Here is a 27,274-nt window from a genome sequence, read left to right on the forward strand (position 1 = left end):
ATTTAAGAGGCAGCCTCATAAAAGAGATTTGTGCCCGTCTCAGCTGGTGCCGCGCTGGGTGCGGAGCTGGGGAGGAGGGGGGGGAGGAGGAGGGGGGGGGGGGGAGGGGGGAGGGGGAGAGGGGAAGGGGGGGGGTCGTCTAACGGCCGCAGCGCTGAGCCTCTCTGCCTGCTACGGCCCGCCTTAATCTGGAGGACTGAGTGCTCCCCGCCCGCATTATGGATCATTTAGTAAAGCCATAAAAGCTGAGGTGTTTTCACATGAAAAGTTATTTCTTCACTACTTCCGCTGTGATTCATGCCTCTCTCGTCCACGTAAATGCCACAGGAGGGAGGGAGAGAGGGAGAGAGAGAGAGAGGGGGGAAAAAGGACAGAAGAGAAGGCTGAGAGAGAATGAGGCAGGAAAGGGAGAAAATGACGCCATGTCATGAAAGCCAATGCTTGCTTACATTGATCCTCTTCCAGATCTCTACAAGGATTTGGGATGTTTTTCATCTCGTCTGACAGATTGTGAATCTAATCTTTGTTAGCGTGGCAACAGTTGTCTTTTAATCCTTACATACTTTTCGTATTTAATGCCCCACGCCGTATGGCCGGGTCAGTTTTGACATCAAGGGCTGACTGATGTCAGCTAAGGGACCTTTTATAATGTTGTGAGCCATGTTTTTATGATTGGTGATCATGACTATCATTTGTTTTGGAGAGCAAATTGTGGGCCAGCAAGGCATCTCATTTAAAAAAAAATGCATATCTTATTAGTTTTAAGCATTTTTCTCCAGAAGTCGGGAATAACGTTGTTTTTTTTAGACACAACATATCCCTTGGAGATGTCAAAATGTCTAACGCACAATAAAGATAATGTCAATACTACATCACATCTCCACAACAATTAGGTAATTCAAGCATTAATTAAGGTCACAGTTGCAAATCAATTGCTCCTCATCCACTGAATTAACACCCTCTCTCCATCCCTCCTGCTGCCACATCCGCCCTAATTCATACACATGACCACACACACATCAGCGTAGATCAATCACATCAAGCGCATAACGGCGGATGTTGCATGAAGCAGGTGGCGGAGAATATTGATTGTAAGTGTCTCATGGCGTGTTGCATTGATCACTCCTCAGATATTTTGCTGCTCTTAATGTTTCATCTTCAGTTAGCAGGACAGGGCACAGGGTGGTGGGGGTGGGGGGGGGGGGTTCTGAAAGGAATTGGCAGCCTCCTGGGCAACCTTTCTGGACCACATCAACAGGAAGGGCAATTATGACTTCAACCCACTTGTGGGAGACCTTGCGCTATGTGCAAAAGAAAGTGGGGGACTTGTGTCTCATGCTGAGCGAGAAAGAGAAGGACAGAGTGAGAGAGAGAGAGAGAGAAAGAGAAAAAGGTCAAAAAGTGATAAATCAATGAAATAATACATGGGTCGCGTTCTTTGATCACCAATGTACACCTAACGGAATGCTTTGTGGTTTCTGTTGACTCACAACGTCATTCACACAAAGGGCTCTTTGTTCTGGATTTGCTGCATCTGTACAGGTCAAACATGCCAAAACAAAAGAGGAAAAATTCATTTTCAGGGACACCAAATAATTGTTTAATATTGTTGAGGAGAGAAAGCTCGGTCAATAACCCTTATTGACCGAGCTTTCTCTTCTACTGCTTTGTTCTGCCTCGTGTTATTTTCTGTGTCACCACAAAAGTCCTTCAAAAATTCGGTTGTTTTGTGTATTACAGCTGGGGCAATGACCTTGGTGAGGACTCTCGAAACATACATTTCACAAGGCTTCTCCTGTGCTGCTGCTGCTGCTGCCTTTCTTTTATTTCAATCTCCATAACTCATTTCACATGTTTTGAAACTGAAGCACCAGTAGTCTGCCAGTAGATGTCCTTTGTCCTGTGAAGACACTGCTGATGACCCGTGCACCAGCCATGTTGCCCTCAAAAAAAGGTGTGCTTGGTTCTTCAAATCCTCACAGTTTCCAGTGGAATGAACATTTTGTCCATAGACCTACAAAATAGTCACACACAAATAATCCTTTTATTTCATGACATAGATTTATCTCTTACTGAGATAATATTGAGTTATGCAAGAAAGCCTGATGGCCTGTTTGTCAATATCTCCTACTTCACAACATGGCTAATAAAGGGCTCGGTAATTCTACACTGAATCATCTCAGCTATTATCTCCTAAATCACGTGAGGATGCCGGTCATCTTAATGTCTGTTTTTTCTAATCTGCTTTTTCATCCGCGTGTTGTTGTTGTTTTTTTTGCATTCAGGGACTTGTCAGTCAGCGTCACCTTGAGGTCAGAAGCTAAAGGGACGGATGCCACTCAAAGGTCCCGGGGTCCTCTCTGATGGAAATCCGCATCGGTCACAGGATTAGCTACGTGGAGACGTCTCGCCCTCGTCGGGATCCCGCCATCGAGGGGCTCACGTTCCCGCCGGATTCCCTCGCTGCCGTCTCCGACTTTTGAGCGGCAGGTGAGGATGCCGTCGTCGGTGACTAAATGGTTTTCAGACGCGGCAAACCTGCGCCCACTCGACGGATGTCTCAGCGTGCATGTTGGAACGCGGCGGAATGCTGATTTTAAACTGAAATCGCTTGTCTTTGTTACTTCAGCATCGGCTGAGCGCGTAGAGCGTAAGGATTAGATTGAGGTGCCACTGTGTCACCGACGCTGTGTCTTCAAACTCCACCCATCCAATGCTCAACTGAACAAAATGCCAAACGACAGTGTGAAGTAATGTCGGGTATTATACTAGTTTGACAGCACATTAGCCTCTGGGTTTTTAAAGCTACTGAGGCGTAGCTCAAAGCTACATTCATATTTAAACACTTACCATTGCTGGTAGAAAACAAAGGCAATTCAAATAGCAAATATTTTCATCTGTTTATCTTAGCCCCAAAATAGGGTTATCCATCATATTTTGGGGAATAAATAATCATGTTGAATCACAAAGCTAACCCCAAATTAAGAAAGCATTGACTTTTTTGCACCTCCCAAAACCTTCACATTAACTCTCAGTTGCATTCATTAGCCTGCCTTGACAAAACCAGAACCATCAACTTCCACACGAAATCGAACTCTATATTCATTCACTTTTCATCTCTTTTGGATTTCTTTCAGAGGGTAACGGCATAGACGTAAAGGTTGTCCACACCAACCTAACCCCTCACGCTAAATGAGCCTTCATGCAGATTAAATATGGGTCTCTGGCAGCGCTAGAAAGCCTCTCCGGTGGTTGCAACCTCACAGGGATGAAAGGGCTTCAGAAGCTAAACGTGTACGTATGCAACGCCCACGAGGGGTCCTCATCCCCGATTATCAACACCTACGAGGGCCTTATCACACTCACACCATGGTCATTTACCACCCGTACAAATGATAGGCCACGTGGACTTTCAGCAGCAACCCCCCCCCCCCCCCCCCCCCCCCCCCCCGGCTGTGACTTACATTGAAGGTCACGGCCCACTTTGGGTTGAGGTAGAAAAGATTTCCAATCTCATGAGCATTTAGAAACCTTGCGACTTGCAATTGGATACAGTAGATACCAAAGGCCGACAAGCACAAAACCTCCCAGGTAATCCTTGTCTGGGTAATTCAGCTTTTTATGCTTTTAGTCTGTGGATTGTGCGGCCTGCGGGACCACGAAGGTGCTCCGTTTCGCCTCAGCCTCCGTCCAGTGCAGCACGCACGGGCTGAATGCCGACCGTCCCTCTCGCTGCCGCAGCGAGGCGCGCCACGTGCCATTCAACGATCCCCTTGACTGATGTCACAGAGGCGCACACTCCTCAGCACTAGAGTTGAGTCGACCTGGTCCCGCATGCTCTTTGGGGTCTGCCTTTTGAGGCAATAGGGCAAATATCTCTCAAAACACCTTCTCTCAAGACGCCGCTTCCGCGCTGTGAGTGCGCCACGTCGGTCTCGCCTGCAAATGGACTTCTTTGTCGACGAGCATTGACCTGATCTGATTTTTTACTTCCTGCGATGCGGAAGAACACATGTTGCACCGTCTCGAGCGAGGTTTAACATGGGTTTTAATTTATCTTTTGCTACAGAGGACCCTCTGTTGCAGGACACCAACAACGAGTTGCATTGCAAAATCAGTGAGAGCAGCAGACCTGGTCTCACTGATTGCGTGGCGACGTCACACAGGCCTGCCGGTCGGTGGGGGTACAGCCCCAGCAGGGGGGTGGGGGACCTTACCCTCATCCGGGGTTCACCCAGAGACAGACCACAGCGCCGTTTCATCCGTTTCACATCCGCGAGATGTATCTCAATCTTTCCCGGATTCATTCGCCGTTGAACGTGCAGCTGCAGATCTGGCGCTTACACACACACACACACACACACACCAGCGGGTGTCCCTCTAATCCGATCCTCACCGTTTAGCAGAATTAACGCCATGAATCCTTTTCATCCACAGCGCTGTATTAAATTCCCGTTTTGCCTCCCTGCTTGATTATGCGTGGCGTGTAGAGGTTGGAAACTAGTTTCCTGTATCACAGTGGGTCTTACGCTGTATCAGATTGACCCATGAGCCCAATAGACACCGCTCTTAGAGGGCAGAAGGCACTACTAAAAGTTCCATGACAACGTGAGTAGAGGCACAGCACCACATCAACTGTGGGCTCCCCTCGCTGCTCCTTTGCCTGGAGGATGAAATGTTGGTTTTGGACGTCACGTCTCGTCATGTGTAGGATATGAGAAGCAGGCAAGGGCGCGAAAAACATAGCAGCCACTGTGCATGTGCGATTAACCGAATGGTGGCAGCTCCTAGAGGGGTAAACCAATACTCTGTAGAAACAAAACATTACTCACTTTTTAATTAGACTTTTTTGTGTGTGTGAATTTAAGATTTTGATTAGATTACATTGTGATGGGAAGGTGGATTATTGCACAGGATTTAGCAGATACTGTATATCAGTACATTTGAAGAGAATATGTGTGAGAGAATAAGAATTTAAAAGCAATAGAAATATATACTTTTAATTGTCACCTCGACATAAAGGGTGTTTTTTCTATTCTGTTCCAAAAAAAGACATTTCCATCATGAATTAGAAATTCTCTGTAAGTGAATAAAATGTGTAAAATATTTCACATTTTATGTATGTTTTAAAAGAAGGGTGGAAAAAAATAAACTATGCCTTTGTGTGTTGTGGTGAAAATGGGAGTAATGTATGTCACAAAGCAGTTAAAAGTCAATAATGAACAAATTAAACCTACCTTGTTTGACTCTTGTTTCTACTTAACAACTTATGGCATATTTAGAATCCAAATAGATAGAATATAGAGCTTCAATTATTACAAGTATTCCACAAGCCCCATCTTCTAGTCACTCTGTAGTGTTCAGTGCAGGATGTCCTCTACCAATGAATTGTATTAAATCAATTCTTCACAGTCTTTATCATCATGAGTCAGAGGACACAGAAAGTGTACTAGAGAGACTCCATCCATGTTCCTTCTGTTTTTTTCCCCAACATAAAGTCATGCACAGTTCTCCAAGCAATATTCAATCATCCATGCAGTACAAATTTGATTTAGGACTGCAATTTCATTAGCCGCAAATTTTTCAAAGGACAACACAGAGCTCCGGCCCCTCACATTTCATCATCATCTTCGCTGCTCGTATGTTATTTGCCCTCTCTTCTCCTTTTCAGAGTTAACCAACCTTTGAAAGCCACAAACAGACAAATTCTTATTATATATTTTTTCTGTAGCAGATGCTGAGCTATAGCACACAGAGAGACAGCCATAAAGCATAAAGGGGGGGGGTTTGAGGCGTTAGACGCTATGACGGAGGCCGGCACTGGGGGACACAACAGGAGTGATGGCTAAAAATAAATATGCCACAAGCCTTTCCGACTATTACGATGCCCTCACGTTTTTCCAAAGCAGTTTGCTGTGCTGGTTGCGGCCCACGCTCGCAATCTGCTTCTGATGATGCGGCGTAAAAATCAGCTGCCTACAGTTGGGAAAAATTACAACAATTTCCGATGTTTCTGAACTCAAATGATGAATTGCAAATGGTTTCTTTGGTTTTTGGTTTTGGTGTTCAGACAAAAAAGCAGCGATGCATTTGTCTGGGCCTCAAGGAATTAGGACTAACCTTCTGCATATAGCAACCAGCCACAAATCCATTTTTAATTATGATTATAAATTCAACTGCTGGTTACACAAATATAGTTTGATTTTCAGAGTAGGCCAAGCAAGTTACCAACAAAGCTGGGCAGTACAGGTTTTTTTGTATAGCTATTTTTACTCCAACTTTTGAAACACTAGATTGGTTGGGGCCTATTTTTAGCTGTGGATTAATACACATTTGGTGCTGAGTGTGATTGTTCAGCGTCAGAAACAATCACTTAAGAGTTCAGCCGTTTAGTACTTTTACGGCAAAGAGGGATTCATCAAGCTAAAGCCAAGCGCATGCCTTGGCTACAGCGTTAATACTTGTTAGTAAGGTGGCACTTGGTTGGTTTGGATTATAGTTTCTTTCAGAGTATAAAAAGTGCCAATGTTCTCCGGCTATTTTAAGCTGCAGTTGGGTGGAAGGAGGGAGGACAATGTGAGTTAATGGTGGCGGTCGAGGTGGTCTGTGCCAAACTTTTTTTGTTGTTGTTTTCCTTTTAATCCCTTCATTTATATTACTGGTTGCCTGTGACCTTTGCACTGAAAGGACCAATGAAATATGTGAACGGCGCGACGAAAAGAAACAGCCGCTACCTCGTTAGTGCTCCGCAACGATGTTTAAAACATGAACTGCACACTTATTCGGTGCGTCACATGACTGAGGTGCAACCGGGTCGAACAAGGGGGGGGGGGCAGCCCCAGCGTAAGGGTCGTGATCATTAAAGATTACTTTAACAAGCATTCATCTGAGTGACTCTGGGAAGAAAACAGCTCTCTTGCTTCCCAGGTAATTGCCTCTTTTTTTTTTCTTTTTTTTTTTTGGTCCAAATCTCCGGGTGATTTCTACGCTATTCATCTCTCCACTTATTTGTGGTACCCTTCCGATGCAGGGACTCTCACTCTGTCGCTCTCTCCTACACACACACACACACACACACACACACAGACACACACTCCATTCAGCTTTAGAGAGCACTGTAGGCAGAAATGCCCACGGTTTGGATCATGCTGAGGAGGCAGAAATTAATTCCAATCAGGCTCGAACAGGGAAGAGCCATTCTATTCTGCATCACTCCCGGAGTCACTCACCCAAGAAACAACCCCGCCGCTACGGCACACGCGTGACACACACACACACACACACACACACAGGCACACGCATGCGGAATAAATCGGTATCCCGTTGTGAGCACGCGCGGTTTTTGTGATATCGTTTGGTAGCCAAACAGAATCATGTTTATTGGACTTCAGCGGGGGAGGGGCGTGACATTAATACCACGGCGATGAAGCCCCCGACACCCTCGTTCACCCGTCTTTTCCATTCGTCATGAGAACTTTAAGCTGTTGCTCAAAATGACGACACGTATGTCAGGATTCATTGTCGTGGATTCATTGTCAGAAGACACTATGTAAATAAGATAAACCCTCGCCACTTTGCTCTCTTCTGGAGCCCCCCCCCTTTATTCCCCCCCTCCCCCGTTCGTGATTTACCTCGTAACAGTGTGTCAGAGAACAAAAGCCACAAAGCTCATCTGGGAGTAATGCAATTTGCCTCTCCTTCCTCCCTGTGACTTTTCAGTCGTTTCCCCATATTTTCCCCACCTCAGAGGCGTAGCTCTGATATAGATGCTCCTCAAATGTCCTTGACACCGTTCTACTACTCTCTCATCCACAACGGATTCACTGACTCCAGATGTATTTTCATCTATGGTAACATCTCCTTCAGCATTTTCTTGCCTCACCTATGGGGGACAGCTCTGCCACGCTGCCGATGTAGGGGCCCTCCAAGAACTTGGGCTCGCTGTCGTTGATGTCCTGGACCTTGATGACAAACTCCGACTCCGGTTCCAGGGGGTCATTGGAAAGCTGGTCCCGGGCCCGGGCCCGTAGCGTGTAGAAGGCTTTCTCCTCTCGGTCCAGCCTCTCCGTAGCATGGATGTCCCCCGTTTGCTCATCGATGATGAATATGGAGCCCGCACCTTCTCCGGAGATGGTGTACTTGATGTTCCCCTCTCCTTCGTCAGAGTCCGTATGGATCTGTAAATTGAGGCAAAATATTTATAGCGCACACACTCCACCCGTCAAAACCCTTTAGCCGACACTTTTCCTCACTGTGGACTAATCGTCCATCCGTGGTCCCACTACGGAGAAGGGGTGAAGCAGCGGCAGGTGCAATGCTGGCGTTCTAATCAGCAGTGACCAAAAAAAAGAATGAACATTTCTTCTGATCATTCCCGAGATCTTACTCCCGATAGCAATTGCAGCTAAAGGCCCCCTCATTGCTCCCCCGTGGGGCAGCCGTCATCGCCACAGTTCTGGAGATGATTTACACCTTTCCTGCACACGGTGCCCTTCACAGGATGTGATGCCCAAATTAGGAGATCAAAGTCATTTCAAAGATTGTTAAAGGTAGAGACATAGAGGTGCCGGGGCTGAAAAGTGAACTTAAAAGAGCCCTTATAAATCAGAGCTATAGTTCCCCCCCTAATGTGATTAGAAGACATTCCAGGGGCAGCAATAGGAGCGGCATTGGCCCCCCCATCTCAACCTCCCCTTTGGCTCTTTAGTAAGCAGTAGATCTGCTCTCTCTCTCTCTCTCTCCCTTTCACCTTCCATCTGAAATTATTATTCAGTGCTGTCTATGCAGTGTAACTGTGGTTCAATCTACTGAGAAGACCAGGAGAGAGGGGGAATTACCCTGGCCTCCACGGTTAATATTTTATAAAGGCTTAATTAAATACAGGCTTCTATCACCCTTGCGGGGGTTTCATTAAGTATTTGTCGTAAAAACTGCAGAATAATGCAAGCCTGCGCCTTGATATTGCCTTCCTCGTCCATTTTCCCCCTCCCCGTTTTATCTCTCTGTTTTTGCCTTTTCTCCGTATTCTCAATCATCCCGAAGACAAACGCACCAACAGTCAGAGGAAATATACTGCTGGATACTTGGGTGGTATCAATATTTCAGCCCTAATAAAATGAATTCATTGGTCCAAGCTCCAGTTATCCAATAAAAGTTCCTGTAGTCGCGCGCCGCTGGTCATGTCTCCCTCACCCGCTCCCTGTATTTCTAAATTAGATTCGGCAGACATGAACATGTGTTGAAATGTCGTCATCGGCGGCTAATTCGATTGCACAAACACGGGCCCCATGAGCCCCCTGCCTACTGTACATGTTTCCACCCAGCAAGGCACCCTTGGTGTGCGCTCGCTACAACATGTGGACAAGCAAACATGCACAGAGGCTTCATCTTTCTGCTGGGGATGATGCTATCCACCCCCCCCCCCCCGCCTGTCAGTCCATCCTCACCGGAGTGATTCGAGTTGTCAGCTTGAAAAAAAAAAAAAAAAACACAGCGCGCTTAGCTAAGTTGTTCGAAGCACACTAAAGGTCAGCGAGCAAAAAACTGCAAGTCTGGCTCTAACGGCGTCGCTTCATCGGTTCGAGCAGCGATTACTGTGCGTGTCATTGTGTTACTGTGCATCCTGTTGTGCTCATGTACCTATGGGTCTGTGAAACAATTTACACGATTGACTAAAGTGCTCTTGTTAATTCATGTGAATAGTCCCTTCTTAAATACAGTAAACATAACAGTTGCATTAGTAGTGAGAAAGGTATAAAGACCATAAAGAAACCCTTTCCTCGCCCTAAACATTACAAAGCCTACCTCTTGATGATCAAATACTCAGTAAGGACACAATTCATGCAGCTCGCTGTGTTTGATACAATGACCACAGGAGGTGTGGTATGTCACATGACATTGAGAGTTTGCAATTTGAAAAACTAAAAAAGCCACTGAATTCTCTTTTCTTGAGGACATAATGAAATCTTATTTTTAAGGTAGAAGTATAACAGATTTTACAAATACGCAAAGGGCAAGCAATTTATTAAATTCTTACCTAAGTCATAAGGGTAAATGGACCTGCATGGTGCCTTTATTCTGCCTTTACATCACACACGTATTCGTACACCGCTAGCACGGGGCCACTGTACATCCTGGCGCCGGCCCATCAGGACGATGAAAGCGTCCACACTGATCCATGCAGAGATCCAACCAGGCAAAGCGCTCCATCTCCAGAGAAGAAAAAACGTACGTGTGACATTAAGAGTCATCTTTTGGCTCCGCTCACCTCGTGTGTCATCACGTCGACCTCAAACTGCGAGACAAGGATTGTAAGGGAGTGGGCGGGGGGGGCGTGGCCTCCAATGGACCAATGGTACCAAAGTCGACATATATATATTCAACTGAATATATGTAATCCTTACTGGGGATCAAAAGCCATGAAAAATAACTGAGTGTGCCTTTGTAACCTGAGCATAGCAGGAATGTTGTGGCTAGAAGGTGAACTTTTGTTCATGGAGTAGTTAGGAAGGCATTGGGGTTCACAGCTGAAGCGCGGCGGGGTGACTCAGGGAGGATGGAGGTTGCTGAGGCCTCGTCACGTTCACCTTTGGGTCATCACAAAGTGTCGAGCTGTCACTGCGGGCCAACCTGCTGAGCGGGGGTGACAAGTGACGCACACATGATGCACCGTCAGAGTTGTTCCTTCTTTTCTCCGGTGGTCAGCTCTTTTGAGTTGAGTCGCTAAAAGTATTTTATAAGCAAACAATCAGCTCGAGCAGAGGTATCCATCGTTGGTTTTTTACAAACTAAAAACATGCGCAGCACCTGCCGGTTGTTCTATCGGGAATTTAAAATGTTTACAACGTAAATGTCCTTCAAAATCACACGACAGAAGCAAAGAATGCGATAGAAGACACGAAGCACGCCCTCACATTTCCAGTGGAGACATCAGAACACGGGCCGAACCCGAGGCCTCCGGTTTATGGAGGGTTTCAAAGCAGCCAGCAAATTGGCTGTCTTATATTTAAGTCCGTGTAATCAGGAGTCGGCCCGCCACTTCTCACCGCAGCTTGTCAAGCTCTCTGATCTTAATAGCTTCAACGCGTTAACAAGGTGACGGTATCAGAGACAACGTAGGCGGAGACAGCTCCGGGGGGGGGGAGAGGGGGGAGGGTACAGGCGATGGGAGACGGGAGCCAGAGGCTAATGGGCAGCGCGGTGCACGGGAAGAAGAGAGACAAGAAGCTGCACTCACAAAAACGAAAGAGGCAACGGGGCTGGGACGAGGCGGCATGGGAGACCCGCCGAGGGCAAACACGCAGATACGGGAATGATAATGACATCACTTGAGATGGCAACGCAGAGTGAACAAAAGTCCCTTTTATCTTACAAAATGGGAAATGTGGGCTCCCTAAAACTGTCCCACAGCACCCCATTTTCTGGTTGCTTTTATTTAAATGAATTCTTTCCAGTTTTCCCTGCGTAGGCTTGTTTGTTTCTCTTTGATGAGATGCCTCGGATTGTTTAGACCTAGATTTGACTAATTATAGTTGTGTCTTTACCACGGTGAGAATTACCATCAACAGGCAGTGCATGGATTTCATTGATGTTTTTGTCCGGTGGATTGGGTCCATGGCTAAACACTATTATCTGTCATGTATATGGGAAACAAAATGAGTAAACAGTATGCCAACCAAGACAATGCAGGTACCACTTTAATGTGGAAAAATTAACAATTCCAAACACTTCCCCAAGACTATCCCCAGTGGGTCTTTAGTGACATTGTGTTGTTGCATTTAAGGGAGAAACAACAGCAAATAGAATACAACATACATTGGCTTTTTTTGAGACTTAGGCTATAAATAAAATCTAAAACAAATTCTTTTGAAGAAGCAACAAGAAATCAGTTCACGGGGAAACAGGATGAGGAAATCTACTCCAGATAGATTCATCCCAATTAAAGAGGTGGATACAAAAGAGACTGGGAATCTGTACATAAAAGCCTTGAACAATACTCTTTGTACGCACATGCCGCTCATATAGAGAGTCCATCTCTCTCGCTTTCTCTGTATCACACACGCCTCCCAAATGGATTTATGTCTGACAGCTTTCGTCCAAATAGAGAAAGTCCTCGGAGAAGAAGATCATGCCATTTGTGCCTCCTCTGCTCCCTTGAAACGCCATTCACGATCATCTGGGCTCCACGGCGGCTCTTACAAAAGGACTCTTTCTGTAAGTTCCCCACTCCGTTTCATTCACTCCAATCGCAGCTACATCATTTATATCTGCAAGTATCTATTAATTTAAACGTACTGTTCGAAGCTGCCAGTGTAACGCCGCGTGAGTGACCATTTTATTGCGAAATCTGATTTCATTAGCAGAGTGGTGGCAGCCAAAGTGGGAGAGAGAGAGAGAGAGAGAGAGAGAGAGTTTGCTGAGTTGGGGTGAGGTAAGTAAAAAAAAAAGAAAAAAGGCTTGTTGTAATTATCCAGCACATAGGTTCGCTGCCTGGCTTTAATCCTCTACTGCTCATACTAAAGTGTTTGATACTAAAAAAAGAAAAAAAAAAGAAAACCCCAGAAGAGTCCTTCGGTGCGGGAGAGTTACACGGAGACATCCGTGCTCAAACAAACCATTAATATTACCAGCGCCGGCCTTTGCCCGAGTCGCGGGGAGTCCAATAACTTTAAATAATGATATCAATAAAATGATCCCTCCCGCTGTGTCACTCCCTCCAGCTGCAACCACCCCCCCCCCCCCTACACTCCACTGCCTTACAGCGGCCCGTCCTCTAATGAATCACAAGTCCCTTCTTCACCATCTTCCTTTTGCAACCTTCCCTCTTCCTCTGCTCCTTTCCACGGGTACCACTTCATTACTCTCCGTGGTGCTGTGTGTTGTTGCATCCCATTCACAATGGCTAACAAATAGTGGCCAAAATGATTCATTAACAACTGACCCTTCTGCGGAAAAAAAAACATCTCCATTAATGTGACGGAGCAGAGAGATCAATATATATGCAGATGACATATTAGCCGGTCTTGTCTAAGTGATTAGAAACCCGGGGGGGGGGGCGGGGGGTTTCACACGATTGATGCGTGTGACTCATCGGCGAGTCTCACGCTGTCCGAGTCGGGTGTCGCGTCTCCCCGAATGACGCCGCGTGGAAGGCAATCGAATCGAGCGCGCCGTCGGCTTTCATCGCCTCAGTGAAGTTAGATTGAAGAGCGGCTCATCAATGGGATTTGAACAAGACGAGTGAAACGAGTGGGCAAAACACGAGCAAATTGACACAAAGATATTTCATTCAACGTGTTCTACATTAGCTGAAATCACGTTAAATTACAACATCGCAAAACCGAATCGTTAACAGCACGCTGAGTAACATTGCTGTAGCTGACCAAGTGGTTTAGAAATAAAAAGGAGAAAAGGTCTCCCTTGTCAGATTGAAAAATAAAGTACAATTTTGAGGCGGGTTCACTAGTCGTTGCCGACAGTTTGAATTGAGTTGTACACTTGGAATTGTGTTTGTGCAGCTGTATGATCTGCCTGACAATCAGCATCCATCCTCTGGTTCCTCTCGTGGGAAGGCATCTGCTGTAATTATTCTGTATAATTAGAACATGTGATTTCGACTCTTCGTGTGTACTGGAAATGGCACTTGTTGGTTGGCACCAATATGTTCTTAAATGCATCGGGTTTTTTTCTCTTTAACGATTAATCAGATATTTAACAACTCAATTCTCAAGGGTTATGATTCTGCAACAGCGAGATGTCCGTTTCTTATCAACGCCCCTGAACGCAGCGGACGGTTCATTATTGTAATTACTGGCGGAGCAACCAAATAAAATAGTTACCAAATAAAAGCTTTTTTTAGCAGAGGATTCCACCAACATCCACCTCAACGTCTTTACTTCACACAGGCGGACACTAAAGCTGTGGACTCACTGCGGGAGGCAACCCGGGGGGGGGGGGGGGGCGGTAACGCGCTACGGGTGGACGTGCCATTGTAACTGCACACTCTATCACTGAATGGAAGGTTTTACTACATGTTCACAAAGTGTTACTCTTGTATGAGAGCGGAGAGCTCGTTGCCTGTTAAAGGGTAATTTGCCTGAAGGTTATATTGTTTGTTTTGCTGAGCATAGCGGAGGTCGTGAGCTAATTATTGGGGCAGGCCCCCACGCGCGCAAACATGCACCAAAAGTGTATCCGGCCGACCTGGTTGTGTCAACAAAGGAAGGAGATGCCAGAAAAAAGAAAATACAAACACAGAGAGATAGTGGCTCCATTTCCTGCTCAGTTTACACGTTGCTCCACTATATCATCACGCAAATGGTTGTTCTCTTTAAAATGTTAAATAATGCTCCTTTGATGACAAGAGGGGAGGTTAGACGCTCACAACAAGTGATTATTGCCTCGCCTTTACATCAGTGTGACTTCAAATACTATTTGAAGTTGATACCAAAGGATGTCAAAATGTATATGTAATGTTCGCTATAGTATTCAGTTTGTGTCTACTCAAGATGTGCTTTGAAGCTCGAATCATCTTAAAGTCAAATTGAGTAGCAGAAACCCGGTTCCAGTGATTCACCCGTGAAAAGCTTTTCAGCAGGAAGTGCTCAGTTTGTGATGCAGGAAGCGAGAGGACGTCAGCGGCTTTCGGAGATTCTAACGGCACAACGAAGCAGAGCCTGACGATAAAGAGGAGAACAACGGCGTGGGAATAAAAAACAAAAACTCAAAACCACGTCATCGCCTACGTCAGAGAAGAGCTATGCTGGCGACAGCTGAAGGTACTTAAAAACCTTTGAGTCGACTCCGCCTCTATTGCAGGTGATTACAGATAACTCTGATTCTTTTTTTTAAACATTTTTTTAATGTTAGAATGTTTTTTATATATTAAATATATTTAGACTTTTTTTCCATGACTTCAACCATACATATTTATTTAAAAAAAAAAATTGTAATGAAAAAAGTAATATTTTGGCACTTAAAAAAAAAAAAAAAATGTCATTCTTCGACCTAAAATTCTCTGACTTTAACATAAAAAAAGAAAATCGATGAAATATTTTGACCTCATTCTTTACTTTGTTGTCAAAAATGTAATTGAAAAGGCAAAATACAGGAGGTCAAAATATGTCACGGGAAAAAGTCTTACAGTGATTCTTTGAATAATGGCACGTAGCTTTTAATGTTGGATGAAATCAGCCTGCTTATATCTAAAAAATAACTCACAGATTTGCACTCATTTAACTCCAAATAAAAAAAATGGTCATCTAAATCCCGTTTTCTTTAAGGTAAAGTACTTTAAGGATTAAACACAAAGTCATTATTACATTAGAAAATGAAATGTTCTTACCTTTCCTACATAGAGGGGCTCCGTGCCTGTGTACTCCTCTACCACAAAAAACTGGTTCCACACCCATCCTCTCTTCACTCGCTCCAACGACGAGGGTTCTTGCTCCGGTGTACTTCCTCCTGATTTCGAACCAATAGTCCTCGAGGCGTCACACCAGCCGAAATTACAGCAGCTAAGAAAAGCCAATGCAGCCAATGTCCACGAGAGAGCCATTATGACGAAAAACAAAGTAGGAAATAAAACTCTGCCTGGTTCTATGTGTAATATAAAAGATCTGGTAGAGTTAAAGAAGAACTGGTAGAGTTTTCAGATGTATTTTCAAATAAATAAAAAAGGCCTTTGTGTAAGATGTTAAAAGTTAATCCATAAGATCACAAATATATAGGAGGTTATCTGCTGAATATAGGGCACTTTGGAATCATACCACCTGCAGAGTACCTGCTTTTGTTATAACATGCTTTTGCATGAACAGTCATTTTGAGACGAGCATCTTTCACAGCACGCTTAATTTTACCTCGCAACAAAAATAACTGATTTTATTGCATTGTCTCTAAGCAAGCCATCTAAAACTAAGATCTACTAACTATCTTAATATTACTATATTGAACTTATTGTGTGATGACAACTCTTCTAAAGTTCATCTCCTTGAAAAGTCATGAATAATTTTGTCTCTCTCGAAGAATCCTTGATCTGAGAAAAGGCCAACTGATTCCGCTGTTGATGACTTTCCTTTGACCTTGGACGCCTTTTCCCTCCAGAACAATCCAGTGGGTCGGAAAATTCATTCTTCAAAGGTCCGCTGATATTTCTTTGAGCATCATGACTACTCCATCAGTCTTTGAAAAAGCAACAGCGGGGGATAAACCTGTAAAATAGAAAAAGAACATGTATTTTAACTGCAATTCTGTGTGAATTGGTCAATATGTAAAAACTGTTTTAAGCACTGAAAACACAAAACGGGTTGCTATTCATGAATATTACATTAAGAAAATAAATCCTGAACACCACTTTTCTGCTCATATTTATTTTACCTTTCTTTTTGACCCATAAAATATATATTTTTTCAGGCATAATGAAAGGAAACAGTATTCCAGAACAGCACGAAGAAGAGAAAGAACCAGGTGTCTGGTAAGTATGAAGGACACAAAGAGAGAGAAGGTGAGAAAGGGAAAGGTCAATGTTCAACACACAGCAGATCCAAAGCATCTGTCTTTCGTCCGACTGATGGAGCGGCCCTCACATCAGCCCGCTGATTAAATTGCATGAGGGAACACTAATTGGATCAAAGTATTAATCAATTCATTCCATCAAATAAGGTGACGAAACACCTTAACGCTTGAGACAAACATTGGAGAGTGGTAGGGGAGAGCAGAATATGGTCCTTCACGGTTGTGTAAGAGAACTGAAAAAGGATAATAATGAGTTAAAAATAAAGAGAACAACAGGCAGTGTGGCTGGGGATGCAATTAATGGTCCCTTTGAAACGTCCAGAACGAAAAAGCAGATGAGAGTAAAGGAGAAAAAATAACATTTAGAACGTCTCTAGCCTTGGAACCTCGAAAAAAGGAAGATCGCAACACCAGTCAAAGGAAAGCTCCCGGGGCCAGCAGGTGGTTTAACCTATTGTATTTCTGCCGGCTGGGAGAAGACTTCTAATCTCGCTCTCCTCCTGCCCGCTAGCGCGCTCGGAGCTTGCGGAAATAATTCCTTCTCAGACTTTCGGCCAAGGCAATGTCCGTGGTATTGGAAAAAGCAACTTCTCTGTGGGTTTCCAATCTCCGGAGCAACCAGTCCAGGAGCAATGTAACAGCTTCTACCTCTTTGTTCACTCAGTGTTGTTGATGAAGGAACTATGGGGAGGAGGGGGGGGGGGGGTGTTCGCATGTAACATGTTGTTGATGATGTCAAACATACAGCGTATTCAGTGAAGTGATCCAGGGGATCGTTTGGCGATAAGTCTTTGAGCTACATGCAAAAGCGTGACCAAGCGGAGACGTAGATGTGGGGTAAAGACGTTGAAATGTTTGCCACAATAACGCTGTCAATTCATCTAAAATACAAATGAGGTTGTTTGGAATATCGTTCGTTCAAATAAAACAGAGTATTGTAATAATTATAGTTTTGTTATACCACCGAAAGAGCCACAAATATGTGTACAGCAGCTCACGTTATCAAATTGAGATACTTCCAAATAATGTCAACTTCAAAATAGCTACCTTCAAAGCATCAGCAGGTGAGTAGGCTTAATCCTTTATTTTTTTCCTATTGCACTACAGCCAGTTAGTTTGATGTTTCAGGGAGAACCAAACTTGTGAATCGACCATCAACAGCTCAGCGGGCGGCCAATCAAATAATTTCACCGGAGGCTGAGACATCTTGACTTTCAGAAGCTAATGTGGGTCAAGCTCACAAAAAAGCAATTTCTTTCTCTCAATTTCTTTCATTCAAGCCGCCAAGCTTTCCATGAAAAACAAAGAGAAAACCATAGTTATAATATAACTATCAGTTGTCATAGGAAAGGCAATATACAACGTCTTCCACAGTAAACAGAAGACCAATAAGACAAAAAAAGGGTTTGCGCTATTGATCATGTAATAATCCTGCATTATTCTGAAACTCGTGAACATTCATCCACAATTCACCTGCAGCTCCTTTTGTATTCCAGTGTGCACAGACACTGAATACTCAACCCGGGCGCCGCCATGCATAAGTGCTCGACGCCATCCAACAAGACTACCAACGATGCCCCGCTGCGTTCAAATTGTCAAGAAGCTTCGGAGACGCGCTCGCAGGCCACCTCATCAGGCGTTCCTTGGATGGGGCTTCGCGCCGATAGCTGTTCAACATAACAATCCAGCACACAAACTGGGCAGCGAAGATGCAACTTTGCCTTCAGTTTGCGTGTGACGGAAGATGCAAAATGTATCAAGCTGCAAAACTAATGATGTCATGGTGGACGGAGGAGGGGACCTGTTCTGAAGGGGTCTTTGCTACGGCCACAATGGCCTTGAGGCCGCGGCGGGGGGGAAGGACCAGGCGGAGCGGCGCGAAGGCGGCAAAAGCAGGCTTTCAATGGCCTGTGCCCATGTTCAAGTGACGATCCACCACCTGCAGGTGGTTCTCAATGGTTCTCCATCGCCAGAGAAGGACGATCCACCACCTGCAGGTGGTTCTCAATGGTTCTCCATCGCCAGAGAAGGACGATCCACCACCTGCAGGTGGTTCTCGATGGTTCTCCATCGGCAGAGAAGGACGATCCACCACCTGCAGGTGGTTCTCGATGGTTCTCCATCGGCAGAGAAGGACGATCCACCACCTGCAGGTGGTTCTCGATGGTTCTCCATCGGCAGAGAAGGTCGATCCACCACCTGCAGGTGGTTCTCGATGGTTCTCCATCGGCAGAGAAGGACGATCCACCACCTGCAGGTGGTTCTCGATGGTTCTCCATCGGCAGAGAAGGACGATCCACCACCTGCAGGTGGTTCTCGCTGCAGGTGGTGGATCGTCCTTCTCTGCCGATGAGAACCATAGCGGGCAGCGGGTGTTGTGTCAGTTGCTGAGCAGGTCCACGGATTCGAGGCCCTGCTTCTCCTCATGCAGCTGATTCCTTTGATGGCATTTCCTTCAGGAGAGACAAATGAATGATTTGTAATTAGCATTTATTATGCGAGTTACACATCAATTATTTGGCGCTTGAACTCAACGGGGGGATTTGAGATCGAGCTGTGTCTGCCCTGAGCGGCAGCCTTATATGAATCCCCCCAGGTGGTGGTGGTGGTGGCTAGAGGTTCGGCATGAGTTGGCTGGAAATGCAGTTGGGCTGCATCTCCTGAGGAGGTGGATGGCGCTGAGGGATCCTCGGGATCGCATGAGACGCCAGCAGGACGCTAGAGGCGGGGTACAGCACATTTAAAGGAGACGGAAACAGCTGATAGGCTGGCGAAGAGGGTTTGACTCTGCGCTCATTGGCTGGATGTTGGTGAAGAATTCCCACGCTGATGATCTTTTCTTCATCATGTGCAGAAAAAGCCATCGTGTCAGCAGCGACGACTGGAGGCAGCAGAGACGTGTTGCCGGCAGGAGAGGGGACCACGATGGTGTCGATCTTGAGCTCAAGGTCACTCTGAGCAAAGAATCTCATCAAAGCATCGGATACGGAGCATGTATCCGGAGAACGAGGTAGAAACCGGAGCAGAATTCTATTAATGCATAAGCATACGTGTCCAATGAAGCCCAAATGGAAGGCAGTGTTCAGCAGGCGGAGCACCACTCTCTGCGTGGTCGGCACCAACCAGATTTGGAATGAAGAGGAAGGATGGAAGCTGACTTAATAAACTACATGACATGACAACAATAAAATCCAGAGATCCAGCATGGACAAAATGCTCTCTGAAACCGCTACTGTTCTTTTCCCATCGTGCTGACACCGAGCGTGCCGCCGCCTGCTTCCACTGAAAGTATAGGAGTGTGCTTCTTGTCCATGGTATAGGCCTTTTTTTCCAGCAATGCCCAGCTTGGCTGAAGCAGAATGCAACCGGTGTCTTTTGGCTCCGCCCTGTGTGATCCTGTGTACGCTGTCCTGGCTATGTGATGATGACATCACGATTAGCGTTCTCCGTCGAGGCGGAGCTGCGTCGCACTACAGCCTGCTCACCACTATCGTGTCGTCAAAAGGGAAGCGCCAGCAGCCGTGAGTCTCCAGTTCCACAGTGGCTGTGACTCAAGGTTTTTCCCCAGACAGACCGTGCTAGTGTCATATCAGTGCATGTCTCTGGGAGATGTAAAGAACCCTGGGGTTAGTAATCTCTTGCATGTATGAACACTGTCCTGTTCCTCCACCACCTGCTTGGGAAGAACGACTACTCATAGTAACACTCTAAATGCTCTTGAGAGTCAGGAGACTTTGTTCAAAATTCCAAACACTTGGACATCTCACTGTAATTGCCAAATAACTACGTTCAGATTTCAGGTTACCCTTTGTCTTAGAAATGTAACATTGATACATTTGTAAAACTTCTGCAACCATGGCAACCTCGACGAGGTATAAAATGTTGTATCATGGGATTCTAGGAACTGGAATTCCTGGATCTTATTCCGCTTCACAATTCCACCGCCTGTCGCAAATGTGTTCCAGTGACCAGTGCAGCACCACGTGGGTTATCAACACAATGCCCTGTCAGCGCTGATCGGCAATAACCGCCAGGTAGGTGCCAGGTCATTTGCCCAGTGCTGGTCACTGTGGACCGGAAAACACATTGAGATGCACTATTATTATATTGTTAATATTGCTTCAAATTACATCCATTACATTACGTCTTGCAAGCCAGTACAATATAAGACACACTTGCCTTTGTTCATAGCTAAATGAAAAATAGTATTCCACCATGAATATTTCATCAACTGCTACTTAAGTGCGTTAATTTAGTGGTTCATTTTGAATGACAATTAATTTTTTTCTGAAGACATACACATGTATACATGACATAAATATTTATATAATGTTTATTCATCTGTGTCTCAAAGGCAAACAGCGTTGGGAAGATAAAAATTAATGTGTTTCCTGCCTATCTATACTTTCCCCCGTTCTCTTATAGTGGATGACTTCACAGTGCGGCAGGCAATTTGAAAATGTTTAATTAGAGAGTGGTTCTATCAACTATATTTTTCTACGTGCAGCAACATCCCAGAAGTTGCCTTGGAAAATGAAACATTTGCTGAGCACCAACTGTTTGATGTAAAAAACAGAATCCGCACTCCTCCAATAGATCTGCTTCTCCTTCTGTTCTTCCTCCCCATTTGGGGAATTTCATTAAGTGTGTACACATTTACTCATCATTACATCTAGGGCTAAATGTAAGGAAGTCTAATGAGCAAGAGGGGAAGACTAAGAAAAAAAAAAAAGTCAGTGTGATCGTATTTCACTCAAACTTGGCCGTCGCTGCAGTTGACTTCCAAGCCGTCACTGGGAGAAGCAAATTAGAGTCAATTTCTGCAATTTCTTCTCCAGAGGTAGTTGGCAAAAACCTGTTGTTGAAGATGAAAATGTGGCTGACATACCTGTCTCCCGTGCCTGCGTTATCTTTCTTGTATCTGTCTTTACACCACCTCATCTACTCACTCTCCAATTCAAAGCTGCTGGCGAGCATTGTGCACCCATACGTGACCTATTAGGGGGGCTGGATTGATTGTAGAGCAGGGCTGCAGCCTGTCATCATTGGGCACGCCCAGAGCGTGCCCTTTGACAGCTGGCAGTGGACAGACAACAGTCAGGCAGCCAGGCACCGATCACTGTGGTCCGATAGGCACGGGGCCAACGGATAGTGTGTGTGTGTGTATCTGACACACACTCTCAAACACGCGCACATATCCACAAGTGTGTCATTATGCAATGCAGGCGTTTTTTTTTGCATCTGAGGATATTTTGTCTCTAAATCATGCCAAAAGTCTGTTCATTTATGCTCTTGAGCCAAGAGGGGATGAGTGTGTGAGGCCATATCCATACTATTCACTATTGATGCACACTGGGAATGGAGAGGCCAGTGTGAACAGGAAGTAGACCGGTAGCTTAGTTACAGAGTTTGTAATAAGAAAATAAAACGTTACCAATCAATTCAATTGAAAAACCTTTGACAGGTAGTATATAAATACATAGGAATGGCCGCATCAAAGTCAAATGTAGCTACCTCCTCCGTACATACATTGTTTTGCTTTTCTTGGAGCGTTTCTAAAGATGAAGGCTAAGGATTGGTTGTTGAATGAAACCCCAGCCGACTGGTCAGTAGTTTGTCCCAAGCACAAGTTTTTAATTCCTTTTTTCAAACTTTGCCATTATTGTAATCCTTGCCTCTCTGCACTGCCATTAGCCAGCTCTCCTCCGTAGTGTGCATTCCTCGACCAATCAGATTAGGTGGCACTTCAGAGAGCTGTGTGGAATGCATATGAGTACGGTGAATTACTGTGTGAAAAAAAAGGCTTATTCTTTTTTAGCGGAAACACTGTTTAACTCGGGTGGAAAATGGAGAATCCGTCTCTGCAATGGTTTGGACCATTAGTCAGTGATTTTCATTTAAAGCAGATCACGCTCATCACCTCTTATTTCTAAGGCACTGACAGTTATTGCAACGCAGGCAACAAAAGATGGTCAAATAATACCTCCTCAGACCCCTAATGTACTGTCAGGAGAGTGCAATGTCTCAAAAAACATTGAATGAATTGCCATGCCGTATGGCACAGACCATCCTGTTGACATGTCATCTAGCGCCATTATTAGGTTAAACTATTATTATTCTTTATTGTCCAGTACTGTGATTTGTCATCACATACCTGCAGAACAAATGCAACGCCTTTTTGCACGCTGACACCCAAAATGGAGACGTGCCGATGCTAAACCTGCTCGACCTTGTGTTAGCATTGTCTTTTTGAAAGTGTCAGCCAATCAATGGACTGTAGGGATGTTCAAAGTCTACTGAGTTTCATTTGCAATCAGATCCCATTTGAATAAATCCTGAATCGACCATTGAGTCTGGAGTCAGCTCCTCCCATCCGTCCACGGGGTCCGAGCTCGAAGACGACAACCACCTGCGGGCTGAGCCGAACTCGTCGGGAGTGACTTGCAGCTGCGAGGTATCGCCGAGGGACACATTTTTGCCCCCATGCTATGTTCTGAGGTGGGGGAATTTGAAATGAATCATGAATTTCCGCATGAGCATGAAATGCCGTATTGTAATTTATGATTCATATGATTCATCTATGCAGACACTCTCTCACTCGGAAAGAAATGCGTGCAGACTTTTTGGACGCAAACATATGCAAACTAGTATCAACATTTGAATTTATTAATATATGCAAATGTTCACACAGAGCCACACTTTCTCCATCAACATCTCACGGCCACTTCTCTATTTCCCTCTTCATTTCTTAACCTCCCTTCACCATTGTATTCTTTATTCAATCCTGCCTTCTCTGTCTTTGTCTCTGCATCCGACCCACAGTAAACAGGTTATAAAGCCTATTGCCTTTCAGCCTTGCGATCTTTCTGTGTCACTTTGTTTGGTTGTAGTTTGCTTTGGCTTCGCTTACTTCCACCTTCCACCTTTTCTATCGTCCCTCGTGCTGTCTGCCTCCTTCGCACTTTAAATCCACCTTTATTTGTTTTTGCATTGCCTTTCTTACCCATTGTACGCCTGACATTCACAGCGGGCTCCCTCTGCAAGTTCATGTGTTGTTCTGCTCTTTGTTATCCAGTTCGATCCCACGTTACTTAGAAACACGTTTCTTCAGGGTCGATGTTGTATCATTTCATTTACCTCCCCCTGGGTTTTCTGCACGCCGTCATGCTAACGCTTCTCTTTGCATCCTCAGACACACAAACATAGAATGTGGCAACGCAGTTGAGCCTACAATCATTAGGGAATATTGCTGCAATTCCCTCTAATAACAACTTCTCATTTCAAGGGCCACTGTGTCAAATAAAGGCAGTGATTACTATCTGAGGGAAGGTTTATATTTGGAAGTTAACAGCCTGAGGCCACGCTCACTCCCCCCCCCCCCCCCCCCCCCCCCGAGCCTGCTCCATAGCCACAGTATATCTTTGCTTCGGATTGATGTGTGCGCTGATTTTTGCATTTACTCAAAAACACCCGTGTGCGCACACACACACACACACACACACACACACATGCAAGGCTCAACACACTCACGCCAGAGATAGCGAGACTCCATCGGCTCCATCTTCCATTGGCAGAGTCTCTCTCATCAGATAAATGAAAGCTGCCATCAAAGCCGGGCCCAGGAGGAGTTCAGACGGTCTGCTTATTTGAGTGAACCCGACACCAGTGTCCAATCCCCTCTGCCATGCTTATTAAATAGCCTATTTCGTCATTTCCAATCCCAATTTGTCACAGTCGCTTGGATCAGCAGCCATGTGCCTTGTCACAGAGGAGTGAGAAAAAAAAAGAGGCGGAACAGTAAAAACATGTCTGTTTAAGCAGTGCGTCTCGCAATGGTAACGTTTTAATGGGCTGTGTTCCGCGGGTCTGACAAGATGTTTTTTTTTAAAAGGTGCATCTGAAAGCCTCATAGAAGTAAATGTGTGTACTGTTCGTCAGAAACATATCTGCAAAATTAAATGTAACTTTAAAGTTGCATTGTTTACTGTTCATTGAATTAGTATTTGTTATATAGAAATATACAAAGAATTGTCCAATTAAATAATAACAAAGGCTATAAAATTGATCTCTAATCCAATAATTGTCCAAACATCGATTCAGAAAGACCACAGTATACATGCTGTCATTTAAACACATTTCATTCATTGAATTAATCAGTTCCAATGGACTGCAGCTTAAAAAGGACCCAATCTCCCAACCGGACCCTTTTATTCTGAATCCCAAACCCCAGGTTCTATTGGCAAGTCAATGATATTCAGCTGAGCATGACTGGGGAGAACAAAATCTGCATTGACACGGGGAGCTGTCTGGAGAATGGGTGCTGCCTTGCATTAGGCTGCTGTGTTTGCTTATGGCTCATAATGAGAGCTGACATATTGTCAGTGCCTTGCTAAAGCTGGTCTCCTAATTACACTAATTGCTGCTTTTTCCACCCACCTCCCTCCCTCCCTCTTCAAATCTCTGCCCCCCCCGCCCGCCCCCGCCCCTCCTCCATCACCTCCCTATCCTCCACCCTTGTGCCCATGCCAATAATGCTGCTTCTCTTCAAAAGTCAAAAGCTCCCACCCACATAACGAGATGAGCCTGCATCCATTTCCTCGCTTTCTCTTGGCGCCCGTTTCGCTTTGCGGTGAGGAAGGAAGCGTTTCATGGACGTCCATCGCTGCCTTGTGCCCACTTACTTTTTTCTCGCCTTTCCCCATTGGGCTAGCCTTTGTACAACCCCATACATGCCACAGCGTCCACTACTGCTGCACACGCCCCCCCCTCCCCTCCCATGCCTAGGCTGCCAGCTGCACAATTACTAAATCGCTCATCTCACGGGTGGCTGGCGCTCTGAATCCCCAGATCTGGCTGCGGGTTGGGGGGGGGGGGGGGGGTTGGAGAGGCAAGAGTGTGTGTGTGTGTGTGTGTGGAGGAGAAAAAGAAAGGCAGCATATGAATGGAATAAGAAATAAGAAGGACAGGGCAGTGGGGCCCAGGGGGGAGGGGGGGGGCTTGACTCTGGGTATGCGTTACTGCTTACGCTCCTGTGCATGCATTCGCGCAAAGGAAGTCTTGTGTTCTGTGGACACCGTGTGTGTTCATGGCTCCATGTACAGTAGGGTCCGCGTGTGTGCGTGTGTGTCTCGTTGAAAGACAGGTGATGGCCCAGGTAGTTGACAGGTGTCAGTGCACATGTGCTCGGGATGGCGGAAGGTTTCTGTCAACGCGCTGCCTCTCACCGCCCCTGAGCTCCAAGGCCGACGGTGCTAAGGACCCCCCCCACCCCCCCTGAGGACAACCAGAGGACCACCGGTGCCTGTCAGAACCTCTTCCAGCCAATTCGAATGGAAAACTGAGCGGGCCTGGATGGGCTGCCGGGACGTCACCGAGTCGAGCAGCCAGGGGAGGACTCATTCATCTCGGAGAAGGAGAGTTAGTCTGGAGCAGAGCAACACGCTTCCTACACGGGAGTATTTTAAAGCCACGGAATGCTATGCTACTGCACACTAGCCTAAGGTCCCCTTGGCGTCGAGTCCTGACAGCATCTCCCTATAAATGGGTGCACCACGCTGTGGGCACCAGTTTCCTGTGCAAGCCTGTTCCGGCGCTTTTAATGTTGGAAACTCTGCAACAAACATGGGGAAGGCAATTATTTCAGCGAGCGTTTATAACTCTATTCCCTTTCATAGAAACTTAAAAATAGACATGTAGAGGGTAAATTTAGCAATGAACATTGTGTCATCCAATTTTTCTATTTTTCACAAATTGCCATCCCTCATTCCCTTGCTGAAAAACATCATTTTTAAAATGTACTTACACAAAATCCATTAACCAACGGGTTTGGATTGATAATATGTATTGAAGGTCAAAAACAGCAAACTAAAAAGAGGAGGATTTTTTTCTTTAGATGTCTTTTTCCAAGAGGTCGACGTTATTTCCCGCAGCTAAAAGACGAAGAGAAAGAACACAACCATGAGATGATTGGAGTAGCGTGCCTTTCGGGAAAACTATAATAAGATAATAGGAACTAGTAAGAGACATTCATGTCCAGCCTTCACTTTTAAGTGGACTAAATGCACCCTGTGAATTATAAAGACTTATCGAGTGGCGACTGGCTGCTTTCTCTCCATCGTGTTTCAACCAGCTGACTATTTGCACCTTCATGTTTGCTCCCAATGGCGTATAATGTAGCTGGGAATAAAGTAAAAAAGAAATGACTATTGTTGGCTGAGCTTTGAGTCCTTACATTGCTCTAGCATTCACACACAGGACACTTGGATTGTGATGTTTTGATACTTTAACGAATGCTTTCTCTTTGCACTGAACCATCAGAAGCATATCAGTCACAGACTGAGCAGAGTTTTCATAAAATCACAGGTAACACTTTAAAAGCGTTTTTTTTTTTCCCAGGATTTTTTCTTCTTCTGTTAATAATGTTCTGTTTTTTTGATTAATGAAAAATGAAATCCTGTTTTGAAATAATCTCTTAATCCGTTCCATCATTTCTGTTTATCCCTTACCTTTTCCGCCTCCTGTGTTTACGGCTGTGTGTGTGTGTGTGTGTGTGTGTGTGTTTAGTCTCTGCCTCACTTTGATCACACTTCAGCTGCTTTGTTCATAATCATGTTACGGAAAAACTCTATTCCTTTAATATATTCAGAGTTATAGACACCGTCAGGTGGAGTTGGAATGTATGGTGACAAGATCCAATCTCAAACCCGAGACCCAGTACCAAATGTGTAGCTGCAAAGTAAAAATAACAAATGTATGCATGCGT

The 27,274-nt window shown here is 45.2% G+C and overlaps 1 protein-coding gene across 1 annotated transcript in view; it reads right to left on the reverse strand.

Moving 5' to 3' along the window:
• Positions 1-27,274, reverse strand: part of LOC119230040 (cadherin-22) — a 115,174-nt gene that overhangs the window by 36,213 nt on the left and 51,687 nt on the right. The window contains exons 4-5 of the mRNA XM_037490988.2: positions 15,344-16,208; positions 7,883-8,177 (exon numbers count right to left, since the gene is read on the reverse strand). Coding sequence (XP_037346885.2) covers positions 7,883-8,177; positions 15,344-15,556 — 508 coding nt within the window. The 5' untranslated portion in view covers positions 15,557-16,208. The remainder of the gene's footprint in view (positions 1-7,882; positions 8,178-15,343; positions 16,209-27,274) is intronic.

The sequence above is a fragment of the Pungitius pungitius genome, chromosome 8, assembly GCF_949316345.1.
Source record: "Pungitius pungitius chromosome 8, fPunPun2.1, whole genome shotgun sequence".
NCBI classification, from domain to species: Eukaryota; Metazoa; Chordata; class Actinopteri; order Perciformes; family Gasterosteidae; genus Pungitius; species Pungitius pungitius.